This window comes from Coloeus monedula (genome assembly GCF_965178545.1).
Source record: "Coloeus monedula genome assembly, chromosome: 3".
Classification (NCBI taxonomy): Eukaryota; Metazoa; Chordata; class Aves; order Passeriformes; family Corvidae; genus Coloeus; species Coloeus monedula.
Genome location: NC_138783.1, coordinates 46,700,288 through 46,719,891, shown reverse-complemented (window position 1 = coordinate 46,719,891; position 19,604 = coordinate 46,700,288). Strand labels below are relative to the sequence as shown.

At 37.1% G+C, this 19,604-nt stretch overlaps 1 protein-coding gene across 1 annotated transcript in view; it reads left to right on the top strand.

The window, feature by feature from the left end:
- The window catches only part of MIPEP (mitochondrial intermediate peptidase), a 68,527-nt gene that overhangs the window by 36,922 nt on the left and 12,001 nt on the right, over positions 1–19,604 (top strand). Inside the window, exons 15-16 of the mRNA XM_082277605.1 lie at positions 3,583–3,657; positions 8,310–8,429. Of these exons, the coding sequence (XP_082133731.1) occupies positions 3,583–3,657; positions 8,310–8,429 (195 nt within the window). The remainder of the gene's footprint in view (positions 1–3,582; positions 3,658–8,309; positions 8,430–19,604) is intronic.

Here is a 19,604-nt window from a genome sequence, read left to right as displayed (position 1 = left end):
CTTTTGGCATTTCTGCATTTACACTCTAGTTTTTGCATGTAGACTTCAGGTGGTGTGATTTTTAATACTCCTACTGAACATAATTGCATCAGAAAAACTTGTCAGCATAGTCTCAGCTTATGTTTGCCATTGCTATAAAAGTCAGTTGTAGAAGGACTCATCCTAGAGGATCTGCACTTAGGATCAGTGCTTATGCTTGTGGGAACAGGAGGGGAAAGAGGTGTTTTGATTATTAAAAAATGTGAGCTGTTGAAAACTGTATTTCACTAGCATTGCAGAAAAAAAAAAATTGATGGGCAGACCTTCAAAGATGAGAATGCATTTAGATGTAAATCATGAGGATCTGGTCCAAAATATCTTGAAGTTTATAGAAAGCTTGTCTCTGCCTTCTGTCCATTTGAAAGGTTGTGCTGTTGAATACTGAGGAGTGACAAAGCTTGCAAGCTCTTCTGTCAAAAGAGCAAGTCTTTTGAACTTAGTTGGAAAGGCTGGCCAGTACAAATCTATTTGTTTCAAAAAAATAGCAAGCCTAGTTTTCCTTTCATCTGAAAGATGACTCAAACCAAAAAATCCTTGAGATAAAACAAATGAATAGAGAGGACTGTGGTAATTAGTTAATAAAGCTGAATTAGTCATGTAAGCTCATGAAGTCAAGCCATACCAAAATGAGGGCATTACAGTGCTTAAGCGGACAATCTGATGCATGGGTGCCATTCTGTATCACTGTGATTGTTTAATTTCATTTGTAAAGTGCACAGATATGTGGTAGGTCTGAGCTAAATAATTTTAAGCTTATGTGTCTTTGGAGGCTGTCTTGAACAAAGGCCAGTGTTTGAGCTGTTCAAATTTGATCTGAGTTCATTTTTTACAGAGATGGAATTACAAAGACATTATTGTATTAGCATGATTACAAGAATAAGCCCACGAATAGTAAACAGTTGTAATGTGTTGCAGTTACTACACAACAGTAAGGAGTTAAGCATGCTTTGGGACACAGGGAATTCTGTTCTTTAGCCACCACAAAAAACATGCTGAAAAATTCATTCCAAGATCTTAAAGTTACTTAATGGAGAAGAATGGAAAAGTGGACCTCAAAGTAAAACATGTAGTGTTTAAGTTTAAAAAATTGAGTGGTTATGCAGTTTGACACAGTCTTAGCCAAAGCTCTGTGAAGTTTCTTTTAGAAGGAAGATGACAGTTTCATTCTGGTTTTATCGGAGAGCTCATCTTTCAGGAGAAGTAAAGGAAGAATGCTGATGCCTTTTTTTTAATTCTCTCAGCTGCTTACTAAGGGGCTGTGTGGGATTGTAATGGACCAAGGAGGAATAGTTTCTATTGCCTGAAACAGTACATGTTCCAGTTCAAGACCTCAGCATATCTGTGTGCATGACATTCACAGAAACATACCTTGGAGTGGAGTCATGATCTTTGAAAAACCCTCTGGAGCCAAATTTTGCTTTCCTGAAATCTTAAGTATTAAGATCCCAAAGGTGTTTTGGGAAAAATAAGTGATTTCTTTATCAATTTGAATTCTTTCAATCTAATCTAATTTTGGCAGTGTTTTTCTGGTGCCAAATTCTGCTTGGCATGTGAATTATGATCACAACACGATATTTGAGCCAGTAGTAGCATTGATAGATTTTTTAAAAAGGCATAAATGCTTTTTTCTCCTTTGCCTTTTTGTCAACAGGTGTAGCCATAAGAATGACTTGTACTTTCTTGTTGATTTTAATCTGCTCAAATAGTATAGAGCTACCTCTTCAATGCACAGTAGATTGACATTGTTTGGCATTCATATGGCTACAAAAAAAGTTAACAGAGTTTTCTTGGAGTCTCTTGGTAAAATTACCTTTATTTTACTTGGTGTCTAGAAATTCCTCTTGCCATCATTTAATATAGATGAAATATAAAGTTGCAATACCATTATGTTGAAAGAGTTGGTTTGACCTTACTGGTAGGAGGGCTCTTGACTTTAAATATTAACTTTGTAAAATATACATATTTGCTGTTGCTAAGCTTTTAGTTGTTCAGGTCTTTTAACACTGACAAATTACATTTTAAGAATTCCCGTTCAGTTTTCTCACACTTTGCTGTATCCAACAAACAGATGCCCCTAGAAGAAATAATTTTTGTTTAATTCCATGTTGTGCTACTTCATTAGGAAAAGAAAGCCTCCCAAAAGCTGCCAAAATTTGCTGATAGGTTTTGTGCTTAACAAATTCCAAATTCTATAGGTTTCCTCGTTGAAACCATGTTGCTGCAAACCCGGATGTACTTTAGTTCCAAGATGAGAGGGCACTGAAGGGTGTGCCTTACTTGTGTAGGAGGATGAGACAAGAGACATTCATAGAACAAGGAGAGTAATTGTCCAACCAAAATACTTTAACCAATTGTAACTTTTTTTCTGCTTTACTTTCTGCCTTATTAAATGCTATGGTTCTATGCCATGCTTGACCTAGCTAACTTTTGACTTGGAGAAGAGGTTGCAAGCCTTAGCAAGTACTGCATAAAGCAGCTGTGCAACCAGAGAATTTTTCTTACCTGCTTGAGCTTTGAGGTTCTAGAATTAATTGATAACATTTTCTTCACTTATGTGTAACTTCTCTAGAGCTGGGTTTTTATTCTGTGAACATTGTTTGTCTTGAAGTCATATCATTTGCAGGGAATCTAAACATATGGCTCTGCTGCATCTGTAGACCTTCTTGGATTATTTTTTGAATGCTTCAACACACTAGAAAAGCATAGGAGGGATTTTAGAGTCAAGTTTAATATCTACCATCTCTATTACATTGTACAACTTGTAGTACCTCTCTTAATGTTTTAGTAATAATGCAGTTTTTAAACCATATTTAGTTTGTTTGGTTAAGGAAGCGGCTAGCAAAAAAAAAAGAAAAACATCTATTGAAGATCTTCACAAAGTGGTGGAAGAAGTGTAAGGTCAAGCATTCATAGATATTCTTAAAAATCTGGCATTAAAAAGTCTTTGGATGTACTTGCAGACATCTGGATGGAAAGTCAGAAAGTTTGCTTATTGACTTGAAAAGTGTTCCTGACTTTCAGTATGTGGTGGCATGGATAATTTTATTGCCGTAGATGTGGAATAAATTCAACTTTGTAAAAAATTTCAAAGGGTGGATATTTACTGTTCAGTACAACTAAATATTTTTATGTGGGTTAGGGTAGAAGGTCTGATGCTGTCTCAGTTGAAGTTATGAAAACCTGGTATTACTAAGCTCAGTATTATTAGTTATATGATGTGGGAGGGCTTTAATTGCCCCAATCTGTTCTTTATGTCTAAAAATAGTAATAACATTTTTAACAGGCATATAAGGGAATATGGAATCAGTTATAGAGAAACAAATTTCTCTTTTGCTATGTGGATTAGTGCTAATATCTTAATTGGCCATTTAATGCATAGCTCAGCAAATACTTCCTTCCTCAATGCAAAGCACTTCAAATGTATTTTAATACCACCAGGGTTTTTTTTGTATCTTTGGCCTCTTCTAGTAATTAGCTGTTTAAATACTATTTACAAATATACAATAAGTCTAAATGTGATCTGTTGTTTTTTTTTTATTCAAGCCACTACCAAAAAACATGGTGTCAAGACTATGTGAGTCCAAAAAGGTGTGTGCTGCAGCTGATATGCAACTCCAGGTATGTTTTTTGCATTCTAGTTTCTACTCTTTATTCAGAACTTGCAAAACTTGTTCATATGATTTTACCAAATTTTTTATTTTAATGTCGATGTGTTATCTAAGTATATGCAAATTAATTAAAATTAATTCATTTTTATACTAGTTGTCATGTTTGTTTTTCTGAACATATTCTGTGTTGTCTGCTTAAACCTAAATGCTGATATCTGTAGGAAAATACCATGAAAACCAGAGGCTTTGAAAATGGTTGGATTATCAGAATTCCCAAATGTGGTTTAAGATTGAATTCTTGAATTAATGGAATAATTTAAGGAGAACTTGCAGTAGAGGAAGTATTGTGTAACTTGGATCATTAAAATTTAGTAGGACTGCGAGATACAGGCCGCCATAGTAAAATCAAGCCAGCAGGTTTATTTACTAGAAAGTGATTTGAGCTCCTTGTCTTCTGTAGCTCCTGATGAAAGTGGGCACTTGTCATATCAAAATGGCTGGCTGAGCTGTAAGGATATAAGACTTCTCTCTCACAGTATTAGGAGAAGTAACTAAATTCATAAACCTTTATTTTCTGTGGGTAGGTATGACTGATCAGTCATTTCTGTAAACAATCAGTGATACTGTTCTTCAAAGAAAATAAAGGAAATTAGTCTTCTATCTAAAATGGTATTTGATCCTTTTCAATCCTGCAACAGCAGTTCTTGGATATGTACAGTAGCATTAGCATCCAGCCAAGTTTTTTTTACAGTGAGCATTTGGCTGCATTTAGTGTGCTACAAGTTTTTGCTGTGTGATTTTTGTGATTTTGTTTTCTTCTTTGTTTTGCCTTAAGCCGAAACATATAGTTTTTCCTTTTGCAATTAACCTGGTGTTTAGGTGAGATAACTCTGCTAGTACCTTAGTAAAGGTTAGTTACTGAGATGTGGAAAGAAACAAATTTACAGATCTTTGGAATTTTTCCATTTTTTCCCCATGGGTGCCTAATCATTGACTGGTGCTGGTAATGATGCAGTGATTAAGCAGGCTGCTTGCCCTCAAATTACTCTTCTGTAACTAAAGTTCAACCAGTTTCAACCTGTGCCAAATGACCACAATGCCACTCTGAATAATATTATTCATTTCCTACTTTCAGCACTGTGTTTTGGGAGATTCCAGATATAAAACCTGCAGAAATGTGCACTCATTTCAGAGAGACAGATTGGCAGAGCTGTTCTGTTTAATAATTCAGAAAAAAATATCCCAGAGAAGTTAAGTACATGACAAATATAAAGCTAATATATTTCTTTGCAGAACCACATATTGTTACTCATGCAGATTAAAAAGCAAAATATATTTTAGTCTTCAGATGCCAAAGTATATATGTGCTGCTAGTTGTATGCCTGAAAAAACTGTGAATAAAGGTTCTACTACTGTTCCTCCAGACCTTGCAAAGACTGTATTCTATAATGATGGCTAGATGCTATGTTAGCTGTATTTGACCTTTAAAAGAAGAAAAAATGCTGACAAATATTCCAGCAGTGTGTAAAACGCCTGGAGGTTCTTCTGTGGTCTGTTCAGAAAATAAGTCTATTGGCGTGTGAAAGTAAGAAATATTGCTGCTTTTTCATAACTATAATACCTCTGAATTTTCTTTTAGGTCATGTAATCAGTTACTCAGAAGGAAAGATAGGAGAGTCCATACATCTTCTCCTAAGGCTTTTGCCAGGCAGATTGAATCCCAGAGTCTTTCAGTCAGTAGTAACTTCACTGGAAAATGCCTAATTGTTTGCATATTAATACTATTAAGCAGACAAGGAGCTAGAAAGAACTGGAATCAAGTGAAATTAATAAATACCAATGTAAGTGCAAAGTAGAGAAGCAGTATGAAAATAAATAACTATTTGATGGCGTTTTTATATTTTTAGGTCTTTTGAGAAATGTGAGAAATCTTCCTGAAATTAGAAATCATCTTCTATCTACTGCTTGATATTAAGTATTAGCTTGCCCCTCAGCAGTATCACCTAAAATCGTGTGGTCCTGGGATGTGTTTCCCTTTCCCATTTCAAAGGCCTGTGTAAACACACAGAACTGTGGTTTGTAGATGGAAATGCATATGGATATAAAGTTCATCCAAGTTTATTTTCAGGGATGGTTTTTTTAGCAGTGCTGTCCAGGTGGCCTGGCTCATAGCCTTCTTCCCACACTTCACATGTGGCAGGATCAAGGGAGAGCTTATAGCTGCCTTCAGTGACTCATTTCCCTATCACCACATTGTTCTTCAGGCAGAACGTTTCCCTACTTCCTTGCTGTGAGTTGAGCTTTTGCTCTGCCTCCTTGACCACAAACTACTCGACTCCAAATTTCACTTTAGAGAAGGTCCACTGCAGTGCAGATGCAGTTCCTCCATCTCATGAGGAACACTGAAGAGCAACTGCAGACTGGCCCTAGCAAAGATGGGAGACAGAAAAAAGAGGATTAAGGCTGTGCTGATGCTGGACACTAAAGTCTATTGTCGGATGCTGAAGTTACTCATGTTTGATTTGGGTTTTTTAGAGAGGGGAAGTTGGTCTGAAATGGCTCCTGCAGAGTTACAAAGGTCTAGGGTGACAGGAGAAAGTGTGCTTTCTAGGAATGTTACATCAGGTAATTTTCAGGTCTATTCATGATACTTACTGTGGGTCATACTCTCAGTCACCCTTGCTACCATAAATGCTGTAGCTTTTGTTAAACTGTGTAAAAAAAAATGATTGGGATTCTGGTGACTAGGAATGCAAAGCCATTGTAAAACCTCTTTCTCTTCTTAGATAAATAAGAGTAAAAAAATATTGCAGTTTTTGCAGGGTTGTGTAGGTTTCTCTTTATATTATTAGTCTGAACAGATGCTTGCTGCCTATTCTGTGTTTGTAGATGATCAGTGTTGAGTGTTTGCATGTCTTGTTCAGTGTTGCTACCTGGGACACAAAACTTGCAATGTCATTAATGGATGATTGTGCAAGTTGAGTGTTACTGACCTCTCTTCTCCTCATTAGCCATGTAGGAAGCAAGCAGGAAATCTAGGAGTAGCTCCTGCAAGTCATGGCTTATTCACCCCCTTACTTAGAACCCTCAGTTTTTCTTGGAAAAAAAAAAATCAATGTGCACATTTGTTATTTGTCAAGAGAACACTGTCAAAGGGTTTATCAGAATTCTGTGTGTTAGAAAACAGCCTATTCAAACAGAAAGAATCTGCTCCTTTAGAAACAGTCACAATTTTGATGAAAATACATGTTGTATCCAGAACAAATAAAAAGATGCTGAATTCTGATAAACTACTAAGGACTTCAGAATGATTTATACTAAAATTTCATAATAAAGAATCTTTTCAGAGGTTCAGGGGGTTATGTTATTTAGATGACATAAAACATCCAAACAACTTTTTCTCCATAAAATTTCGTGGTTATAGTTCCTGGAACAGTGTATTTATGTCACTGGGGATGGTATTGCACCCTGGGAGTGTGACTGGGCCTGAATCTCTAGCCAAATTATTTGCTTCATTGCTTGCTCAGAAGCTTCTTGAGGCTCCTTATTGTCAATTTTCCCACGAAGTGTGCCTACCACAGAATGACCTGACCTGAACTCTTCCCTTAAACATCTGGATCCATCAAACTTCTCGAAAATATCTTGTGTTGCACAACAGTGGATGTCCTCTTTTTCTGTCTTTCCTGCACTTCCACAGATGAGGAAATTTTCATATTAAAAAAAAGGCTGCGGTCCTTTTCAGTGATGGCACACACAGAGCCTTGGCACTGTCTTCTGTCCATGCCTGTTTCATGGTGCTGTGCCAGATAACTCTGCTTTGCTGTCTTTGCTTGGAAAATCTTTTTAATGGTGCTGCGCTCCAAACACCTCAGTAATTTGGACATGCACTTGGCATTCTTCTGTAGTTCACGTGCATGAAAATTGCTTATGGAGTAGCTCTTACTTCCGGCAAAGTACCCACCCAATGCAGTGTGCTTTGAGCTAAGCTTACACTTAGCAATTTATTGCTCTGATGGTGAGAGCTAAAATAAAGGAAAAATCTGCCTTAGTACTACACTGTTGCAGGGCTCTAGCAGAAACTCAGTAGCGTCAGCAGCTCTGTGCAATGGACATGGTGCTTTTAGGTCAAAGGTTGGACTTGATAAACTTGGAGGTCTTTTCCAGCCTCAATGATCCTGTAATTCTTATGTTCACTGCCTAAGCCGTAACTTGTCCCTGCAGGGGTGTGGTGTTCTCATGGCTGTATGTACATGTCTTGAAGTAGCTTATTTTGCAGTGTCCACTTAAATAACTTTAAAATAACTTAAATAGATTTAAAATAGGATTTTTAATAAATCCTTTTGAAAATAATTTTTTTGAAAAGGGGAATTGCTGGAGCGCCTTAGGGACAGATCTTAATTTATTTAAAAATGCAGACAATTTAGTACTGCCAGTGTGCTAAGTGACCTAAGCATAGATTTATTATAGGGTCATGATGGTGGTGGTTTGTGTACTCCAAAAACCTGTTTCTCTCCTTATATGTTATACAAATAATAGAAGATTTTCAAACCATATATATTTAAAGTATTCCCTCTCCCTAGTCCATCTCTCATTCTTTGTGTCTTTTTTGGTTTTCATATGCCAATAACATGTGCCAAAGACAAATGTATTTTCTCTCTTCAGGTATTTTATGCTGTCTTGGACCAAATCTACCACGGTAAACACCCTCTAAAAAAGTCAACCACAGAAATTTTAAAGGAAACTCAGGAGAGAGTTTATGGGTTGCCATATGTACCCAATACAGTGAGTAGCAACAGAGTAACTGTATAAATTGCACCTTTTCTTTGATAGCATATTAATACCCCTCCCTCTCCCAGACCCTTACCCTGCACACTCATATGCTTATTGCTGTTTTGTTATATTGAAAGAGTTTTCTTTCTTTCACTCACTTTATTCAGAGAGTATGGTGTTGGAAATATTCAGCCAAAAATCAAAATTTAATTAATGTACTTGTTTCTGTATAGGTATAGTCTTGTAATGATGAACTTCATTACTTTGCCTTTATTTTCTTATTAAGGAAGGCACCAGAAACAATATATTGGAAAGAGGGTTTATTTGAGCTTTTCAAAGGCTGCTTATGAAAGGCAGCAAAACACTGTGCTGCTCATTGGTGTTTGTATACTGTCAGCATGAGAGAAAGTGTGGAGCAGGAATTGGAAGTGTTTTTCTCACTGTATTCGTGTGACCTTTTTCATGTCATTTATCCTTTCACATGTTATCTGAGACTGCAAAACCCTTGAGTTCTACAGAGCTATGTAATTTTGATCTTTATCACAGCATGCATTTGTTCTGTACTTCATCTGACAGCCAAAGGTATAGTTTGCTTAGACAATAGTCATGGGATTTCCTGGTCTGTGTGAAGCTGAATTGCCCCCTGGAGCCTGGCCCCCCAGTCACTGTTTGACACTGTGTCAGAATACCCAAATCCTTTTTTCTGCTTCTTGGAAAATGTACTTTTCCCCTTAACAAAATGTGGTTTTCCTTCTCAGAGAAGGGTGTTGGGAGATCCATTTCCTCATCAAAACCGTACTGCCACTGCTCACACCTCCAAAAGAGTGTAACATCTTGTAGTGAGGCTATGATCATTATGAAGTGGGACAGCAAGTTTTGGCCTGGAACTCTATCCCAGCAAAATGTACAGTGAACTTCTGAATTGTCAGAAAGTCTATGTTCACATTTGTTGAATGTAGAATTAGTGTCAAGAACTGTAAGACAGTTTAGATTTCAGTAAAACATAGTGAAAAATTGCATTAGAATAACATTAGTACTATATAGGGTAATTAATGTCTGTAATTTGTCTTGCTGTCATTTGCTGTTCTTTCTTCCAAACTGAAGATATGTTTGCTGTTTAATTTATAGTCCAGATATAAAAATAAAAGCCTTGAAAGTAAAGGTTGGGGATTTTAATTGAAGAGAATATATTTCTTCCTTTCATTTGATTTCACAGCTAGACACTGAAATACAGTAGTAGGGACTAGCTATTATTTTTGTCTGTTATTTGGCTAGGTACATGTAGAGGTGGCAGAGAAAACAGAATGTTTTGATTATTTGAATTTTACCTGTTCTCTAAACAATTAGATTCAGTTACGTATTGCTAAGTCAGGCTTCTGTATCTTAAGTTAATGGTGTTGGGTAAGAGTAATTCTTCCTTAGTGAAGATCTTCACTGCATTAATGTGATTTTTCTGTAGCAGCATTGTCTGTCAGGGCTGCAAACATCCGTTATTATCTCTTCCTGATGAACCCTAATTCTCTTTTACTGCTCTTGACAGGCAAATAAACTTACTAAGTATCCTCTGAATGTACTTGGTTGGGCTTCAGTCTTATTGTGCATACTTATATTCTGAAGTAGAGCCCCAGCATTTGTCTTCAGCAGATGAATTTCTGTCATTCTCAGGCGCAGCTCAGATAATAGGACAATTTGCATGTGTCTTTTGTTACAGTGCTTTCAAAATGAGGCGTATAAACTACACCTAGTAAGTAAATGCTGCTGCACCTATGGGGCAAGGTAAACGTAAGCATCATGTGTTATGTGCCAACAGTAGGAGGGATAGTGCAAAAGAAGTTCTGTTGAGGGATAGTGCAAAATAAGTCCTGTTGAGGTCTGTATTTGCCATTCAAGCAGGTTTTGCAGGCACTGGGGCAGCAGGCATTGCACACAGTTGTGTTTGCGTTGGCTGTGTTGATGCGGATGGGTGCAGTGCTGGTGCCACATGCAAGGCAGAAAGGCAGTCAGATGGAAGCACAGAGAAACAGCACCCCACTAGACTTTGTTTGTCTGAATAATGCAAATCTCAGTTTCTGGCTGGCCATTGCTTATCTGTTCAAAAGCATACAGAGTTTACTGCTGGCTGCTGGAGGATGAAATTCCACTGGGATTTCATTGCTCTGTTACTGAATCCAGAAGCTGATGACTGCCAGGCAGGGAGCAAGGAAATGTATCTGCCTGTTTTTGTAGTGTCTGGCAGTTTTGTTGCCAGAGGAAGTTAGTGTTACTGAGTTTGAAAAGTGAATAGCAATTTTGCACAGGTTGGATTCTTGAGTTCTTGTGTACCTTTAAAAAGCAACCAGTCTTCCTTTTGATTCTTCTAAGAAAGCAAGATAAACAGAGTAATAATGACCATGCGTTTTCCAGCCATTTCCTCCTGAGGATGTGGTGTCAAAATCTCTGCGCTGTGGGTAATTCAGTACTCTGCTTTTGCTCCAAACTTTTCTTCAAATCGTAGCTTATGTCTTATCTCTTGTGAAGTCAGTTTTCATTTATTATGGCCTGCCTTGCAGTTGATGATACTGTCTGCTTTTAGAGTGTCTCCCCTGGTCTCCCTTACCTTTGTCCACAGGATGCCCAGAGAGGCTTTTGAACATGTATCGGGTGACCCTTTGATCAATCTGAGACATGATCAAAGTTTCTCCCCATAATCTGTTGCTTACTCCCCTCATGTCCCCCAAGCTCAGACTTGAAAACTACTTTCCTTTGAGAGAGTCATCAAAACTTAATGATATGCCACTGCTAGTCTTTCGCCAAGCATAATAATTCGTATCTCCTGCTGGGGGCTTGGGTCAGTATTGTAACAAAAAATGACACACAGGGTAAACAGACTCCGCAATGATAGTGGAGTTTGCAGCCTCCTGCAGTTACAGGAAAGAGCTCTCAATAATGAAGTGGTTGTACAATAAACACCAGCTGCCCAAATCATCATACCCGTATTTTCTTTGTGAAATAGTTTGAGTTATTGATTCTTATTTTCAGAAAATTATTATAGACTTATATATTAGTTGTCTGTCCATTATAGTAACCTTTTCTAATCTGGAATTTTGGTGGGAGATGCTGGTTTGACTTGTGACTGTGAGGAAAAATGGTTTTGAAGAGTGAGGCATAGTGAATCTGGGTTCTTTTTTAGATCATTGCCAAGTAGTCTCTCTTGCATTTTTTAAAATTACGTGGTCTTCCAGTTGGCTTTTCTTCCAGAAACAGCTGAATTTCTTGTGTGGTACTTGAGTACAAAGTGCAATGATGGAATTAACCCACACACATCATTATAATTACATTTGATAGGAGGCAACATGTTGGTATGTAGGCTGTCTTTGATATTTTTTGGAACACTGAATAACTTGCTATGTGCCTTTTTGTTTTAGCGTATTAAAAATACATATTACTTCAGAAGGACTACCTTTACTGATGCCATAAAATGGGCATCGGGTTACAGGTTTAATTATGGTTATATAGTTTTGTCCAGGATGCAAGTTTCTTTGGCAGCGTGGTCTATGGCTGCTGGTGTTTGGAGAGACCAAAACACCTGTGAGACCAAAAATATTAGCCAGCCAAGTTTGCCAACAGAAGACAAGGCAGGTATTGTGAGAGATACCCTAGAGCAAAGACATGTATGAAAATGGTGTATCACCAATGTGATTGTTAGTCTGTCTTCTTCCTGCAGCTGGGGGGACTCTGCCCAGACAGGGATCCTGACCTTGGAAGGCTCCACCTAGGTCCTTGTCTTAACTTGCTGTGGTTGTGTCTGTCATGTTCCTGACAAAGAAAATCAATGGATGAGATGCAACCTAACATTTGGAGTGCTTGCTCAGGGAGGCTGTGAGGTGCTGCAGGAAGATGTGGCTTGCCATGGGTGCTGAAAATCCAAGTTTTTCTTTAACAGGGAACATGCAGAGGCATCTGGGCGTTTGGTCAGCTGAAGAGGAGTTGGTGTCAATAGACAGAACTGGCTTCTCTACAGAGAGAAAATAATTTCTGCATCACACAGGGTCGCCATGAGCCAAAGCCTCTTTTTTTGTTGTTGTTGTTGAAGAAAACCCATGTGCAAGAGAGTATAGTTTTAACAGGCTTATTCCTGAGCCTACTGAGGGCTGGCTGGCAGTTTGGGTGAAATATCATGGTATAGAATCTGCCATCTGGATCCTTGTGGCATCTGCTGTCTTAGGATTTCTTGTTAGGTTTTTGGAGTGACTTCTAATGTGCAGTTATAAATAACTGTTTCTGTATAAAATTTCATGTGAATATCAGTAATGCATATAAAAAGAATAAATAGTCAGACTGAGCAAGCAATGAGGCAGCTGGCTTAAGGTAAATAAGTGATAACCCTTAACCTCTGATGGTAAAAGTGGTTTTGAATTCTGAAAGCTTTACTCAAGTGGTGAACATAAATCTTAAAATTATTGGTAAAGGAAGGCTAAGTGGTGGCTGCCTATTAAATTTTAAACTGTAATTTCACTTCATACTTATTTAAAACCTTCAAAAATTTATTTGAGATTTATTGAGCTAAACTGTGATGTAACCTTAGAACCTAAGCAAAACTGAAAGCTAGCTTAAAGGAAATGTAAAAAAGCCAGCTAAATGGTAGAATGGGTGCTATTGGCAAAGAGCTTTAAAAAAGCCAATTCTGGGCGGCAGATGAGGGAATAAAATTTATGGTGCTAATCAGTAAGATGCTAAAAAGAATTCAGTGAGAGAAAGAGCCTGTACATCTGAATATCTGAGAAAGGGAGGTTATTAGAAAAGTAAAAGCCATATAAAAGTGTGAAAAACAGAGTACAGGGTAAGTTCTAAAGAGCCAGAAGTAAAACTGTGGAAGTTTCAAGCAGCTTAGAAACCAAACCCAGCAATAACGATTGAAAACAATGCAACAGAAAAAGGAAAGATGCCAGATATTTGTTGGAACTGGAACATAGCTAAGTATGATGATTCAAAAGACATTATGTAGTTATCCAAGAGACTGAACCAAGGATACAAACCATCCTGATACAAAAAAGATTTGACAGTAAAGGACCAAGTCCTTTAAAACTTTATTAAGATAAAAAATAGAAATCATTTTATGACTAGAGATAATTACTAAAATAATGCAAGAATTCAGAACAAAAAAGGCTAGAAATGCTGAGTTGCAAAGTAGGTTGCAAAGCAAAGAGAAAGTAATAAAATTCTGTAATTACTGAAGAAGCAAGAGGAGAGTGGGTGAAAGAACAACAATAAATGTCAAAGGCACCAGTGATATTCTATTCTGCCTCAGCATTTTTTGAAAAATAAGTGAATTTTGATTAGGTAAGTAATACCTGTAATTTTTGAGATGGATTGAAACAGTACTGAGATTAGAGAATACAAGAGAATAAATTAGATTTAGTCTGATTGTCAGAATATTTAAGCTTGTCAAAACAGTCAGTGACTTGGAGGAATTATCACTCACAAACTCAGGAAAAAGTGGTGTTATGATAGCTGATCTTATGAAGGGAGAAGAACTTGGGAACTGTAGACTAATTGTTCAGATTTTGTCACTCAAGGAGGAGTAGAAGCAATTATTAAGCAGCTCATAGGTACCTTGAGAACAGTCAAGTGAGCAAAATAACCCCAGTTTTGCGAAGAGCTGCCTAAGATGAAAAAAATCCGCTTTCTTCCTAAGATATTGATTGGTCTTGGAAACTGGAAGTAAGTAATTGATAGCATAACTCTATGCTTAGCAAGCTTTCTGACACTTGCAAATCGTAATTGTACAACCAAACTGTAGATTTGTGACTGAGTCAACACACAGAAAACACACTGACAAAGCAGGTGAATGCTTAGTTTCAGACAGGGACATTTTAAGTGGACATCACCAGGAATCTGTCCAGAAATTACTGCATTCTATGGTTTTGTTAATGATTTAGGTGATAAATTATTTATAGAAACTCCTTCAGTTGGCAAATGTTGCAGAAATTTTAAAAAACAGATTTTAAATTATCCAAGGAATTTGGATCACTGTGGTGTAAGTCAGGCAAATGGTGCAGAAGGCCAGCTTGGCTGATCAGGAAAGTCCTGTTTGAGCTCAGGAGGAAAAAGAAACAGTATGGTCTCTTGAAGCAAGGTCTGGCTTTGCAGGAAGAGTACAGAGCTGTGATTTGTTTATCACAAAATAACAGAATGGTTTAGGTTGGAAGGGACCTTAAAGATCATCCAGTTCCAACCCCCCTACTGTGGACAAGGACAGCTTTTACTAGACCAAGTTGCTCAAGGTCCCTTCCAAACCTTACCTCAAACACTCCAGGGATGGGGCACCCACAGCTTCTCTGGGCAGCCTGTTCCAGAGTCCAGCATCTTTCAGAGTAAAAAATTTCATCCTAATATCTAATCTATACCTGCCCTCTTTCAATGTAAAGGCATTTCCCCTTGCCCTATCACTACGGGCTCTTAATAAAAGTCCTTCTCCAGCTCTCTTGCAGGCCCTTGTAGGTACTCTAAGGTCTCCCTGGAACCTTCTCTTCTCCAGGTTGACCAACCCCATTTCTCTCAGCCTTTATGCAGGGAGAAGACACAAATTGCCAAAGCTCAATTAGAGTTGAAACTGGCCAGTGTTGCTTCAGATAACAAAAAGGGCTTTTTAAAGAATGTTAGTAGAAAGATGAGGTTTCAAGAAAATTTTGGGCTTATACTTGTTGAAGATGGTCATCTGACTAATAGGATGAAGAAAAAGCAGAGTGATTCAATGCATTGTTTTCTCTCAGTCTTTAATGCTAGTAATAGACCTTGGGCGTCCAGTTCCCAGAGGACTATGAGTGCAGGACCAGTGATTTCCCATTGGTGTACACTGAATGTTCACAGGTCTCAGGGCCTGATGGGATTCATCGCAGAGTTCTGAAGGAGCCAGTGGATGTCATGGCAGGACCCTTCTCAATCATTTACCAAAAGATAGTTTGCACTGGGAAAGCAATTTAAGTAATAAGGATTTAAAGAACAATAAATGCCCAAAGAGTATGCTTTTATACGTGGGATGCTGAAAAGGAAATTATCTGTGTTTTTTTTAAAATATATTTTAGTATTTGGTTTGGGGGAGTTAGCACTAGTAGTATTGTGTCCAGTAGGTATCTACCTCTTAAAAAAATGTAGCAAAAATGAAAGAATTACAGAGAAGCAGTTTTGGAAAGATACTAGGCTTGGAACCATGAGCTATGAGGAAAGTTAAGGAAATTGAGCATTTGGCTAGCAAAGAGAAAATTATATGAGCACACGAGTGGTATTGAAAACCTTTATGAAAAAATTATTTGGAATTGAGGCTGTGATTATTTGTTTCTCATTAATGAGCAAGTAGAGGGGGAAGATGATATAATTGATAGCAAATGTGATTATGGTTAGTATCTAATCTTTTAAAGTATTGTTAATTTTTTCCCTTGTTTGTTGAAGAGGGAAGCAGACACCCAGTGTGTCTTGCATCTCTCTTATAGGCAGATTTAAAGAAACCACTGTTGTAGATCAGAGAGACATAAGTTTCATAGTAAAGCCGAGAACCTTCATAGAGTATAGTTTTCCACTTTTTCTCCCTCTTCATTTACTTGAGAGGTCCTGATGTTGCTCATATTCCACTTTTTTGAGTGTTTTGAAGAGAGATGAAGTCATATGTTATTACTCAAACTCTTGAAGTTTGTGTAACCCCTTCAAGGTAATTTTTTACCTTGCCATGTTGGAAACTAAAGTTGTTTATGCAGAGTGCAAGTCCCTGGATTAGTTTTCATATGAGCCTTCTTAAAAGTATACTGTAAAATCAAATTGAAGTGTCTGAGTCTGAGGAAAAGATTAATAAAGGAGGGCACAGTGAACTCTGGGGAAGTAATGGTTCTATAAATAATTAATAGCTAAAAGCAGTTTCAAAAAGATTGGTGCCCTGCTGAGGTCAGTATTAAAGTAGATGCTGGGACTTTCAAAAGCTCTTAAAGTCACCTTTCAAGGTTTGTTTAGGTTTCTGTCTTTGTGGAGTTGAGTTCATTTTATGATAAAGAAAATGCTGATAGCAAATACTGTTAAGATTTGTTTTCCGGTGGTAACATGACACCATTCACTGGGCAACTATCTACAGCACTAGAGTGTTTACAGCTATCCTAAGATATGAAGCACTTTTAAGGAAATTCTTTTTCCAAGTGCTAGCCCCATGAAGCTCGAACGTACTTTAGTGATGGTATTTACGATATTTACCATGTGGTAGAGCGTTTTAAGGAACAGTACAGGAAGTAGTTGCATACGTCTCCTGTTAACATTTTGAATATATTTAGATATATCTTACATATATATGAAAAAAACAGATAGCTTCATCTAGTTTGCTATAGTTCTGTTTTTCATGGCTCACAAATCATTTTCCCCCCTGGGATTGCAGTACTGGAGCTATATTTGACAGTGATAGATACAACTGAATACATCATTGCCATAAACACAGCCTAGAGAGTCTGAAACGAAATTCTCTTCAAATGCAGCAGGAGACTGTCCTTTCTATGAAAAGTCAAAACAGAAAAGAACAAGACAGAGGAAATATTAGCACCCTTGCTTCACAGAAGGTGGCTGAGGGGATGTGAATGTAATTTTTAAGTTCACAATGCACTTGTGCCAGATTAAGGATTAGAATCATAATCCCTCAAATCCATCCCTTAATCTAGAACGGCTCTAGCAAAAGATAGTAAATAAATGGTACTGTAAAAAGGTGGTGATTTCATCTTCCAGTGTTGGTTCAGATAATTTAGTTGGTTAAGTTGTACTTGCAAATATATTTTGCAGTTGTCACACACCTTAAGATATTTTTCAGTTTTTGTAAGGGCTTATCTTAAGCAGCATTCATGATGTTTATTTTAAAATAATAGGTCAATACTTAAAATCAGGTTTAATTGGAAAAGTAATTTTAAAAATTTGAGCTTCTGTGCAAGTCTGTACCCAGAGGAAACAGTGGTGATCTGATTCTACTTATGAATTTAAATCTTAGGCAATAATAGAAATTATTAATTGTAATTGAAGAGGGGGTATTGCATGTGTGTCTACCTGTGTAGAATTACATGGTATGACATGAAGGATTTGTTTGAAAATTGTATGTTTGCAAATTTTGTATATTTTACTTTAAAGACTAGTTACAATGTTTACGAGTAACACTGTCTCTTATTTTGTCCAAATAAGATCACTTAAAGGACACAATAAGGAATCCATTTTTATATCTCTGTGTCTTTTAAAGATTGTGAAGCAATGGAAATCATACATACAGATTTTTGATGTCAGTATTCTTTATTATCTCCCACATCCCCCTTCCCTCAGTCCCTTTCTGGGGAGAAGACAATATAGAGTAAATAGTTCTAAATTATTTTGCTATAAGCAGCTCCAATTCATGAATAGTTTATAAATAAAAATGAAATATTTTTCTTTAAGCAATTCAAAGACCATATGGTACATATCTGAAATCACCTAAGTGGTTAATTGCATGTTAAATTCCTTTCCTCTTCCTAAGTGTAAACAACTGCAAAAATATTTACATTCCCTGCCTTGCTAGATTTATTTATCATTTTATAATAAAAACATGGAAGTGTTATAAATTGAAATCTTAATCTCTTGCTTGACTCGCTTTCTGAAATGTCATCGGTGTCTCTGGTTTGGTTTACTTTGTGTTCTCTCCATTCCTAACACAGAAATGCACAGCCCTGGAAAACTGAAGAGTATTGATACTAAGTGAGTTAGAGGCACAGCACGAGATGAGGTTTCTTGAAATTAGTTTTCTGTTATTTTAAGCAAGATTAGAAACTGCAGGAAAGAAAGTGGTTCTTTATTGCATTGTATTATTATTGTGAAACTCCAGAAGGATGATGATGTAATTCTATAAAACTTAGAGGGGTTCAGGTCAAAAATATAGAATGTGAGTTGACCAAGCAAGCCGCTGCATATGTATGGAGAGAATTGTTTCTACAGTTGGGGAGTGCTCCAGCTTTTCCCCAGAGGTAGCTACTGGCACAAACAGTCTGCAATCTGCACTCCAATACTCATTAAACCATTTCATCAAGTGAGAATGAGTCGAGGACATCTTCAAAGCACTGGCTAATGTGTGCTTTTTTGCATGGCAGAGCAGTGTTGTCCTGGATTTCCACTGGCACTGATAAACCTTGGCCTCAGCAGAGGGAAATAGCCTGTGCTGATTCCCATGCTAATTGCCATTCTCTCCTGCCTCCAAGAAACCAGAGCCTGCAGCTTCCCCTTGACTCTCAGGAGTTTTCCATCCATGCTGATAGCTAAATTCAAGGGCATTAGGAGCAGTAGTATCAAGTTAGTGCCAGACACAAGGAGTTCTCCACCCAGTAGCCCCTGAAGCAGATGAGTTGGCTGCTCCTCTGTTGGGTTTCCTGCCAGAATAAAATAATATATAAATAAATATATAAATACATAAAATAATTTAATTAAGAAGGGGGAGGGCACCAGATATCATCTCCGTCAAATATTGTTCTTCATGGAAACAATTCAACAACGTGCTCATTGATGTAATTACTGTAGCACACATTTTCTAATTAGAAGTCTTAAATGACAAAAATACTTTCCTTAATTTAGTATTGGGTCTTTTCAGTTTCTCACTTGTGTTTTTGTCTTAAGATGCAAAGCAAAAGGGACATAAATATACTTTGAAGTACCTAAAGTCACAGCAGAAACTGTTAGAAGAACGTTTTGAAAAGTCCAAGCAATAGTCAAGAATTTCTGTAGGATTTGTTTTCAAAAGATGTAGTAGGATCTTGTAGCACTGATTCCTGATGTAATTAGTGGAGGTCCCCAGAACAATGTTTACCCACACTCAAGCAAAAGCTAGCTTAGTATATATTAAGCTACCTATGGATTTTCTTTCAATTTTGTCTTTTTACCATCACATCTAAATTTTTATATCAGATTATTTTTGTGACAATATTAACAGTTCTAAATTTAAAATTCAGATAATGGAATCCTGAACTAATGTAGCCTTCAAAATAGTTCAGTTTAACTAATCCTACCATGTTGTTAAAATGAATGAAGTGACTTAACTTTTGAATAGAAGATAGAAGGTGTAGTAAATTATTCCGATTTCTCCTAAAGCAGTAATCCTATCCTCTCAAAAGGTAACAGGATAAATATTTCTGTCTTCTGCTATAAAGGAGGCCTATGTGACTAGTTTGGGCAAGA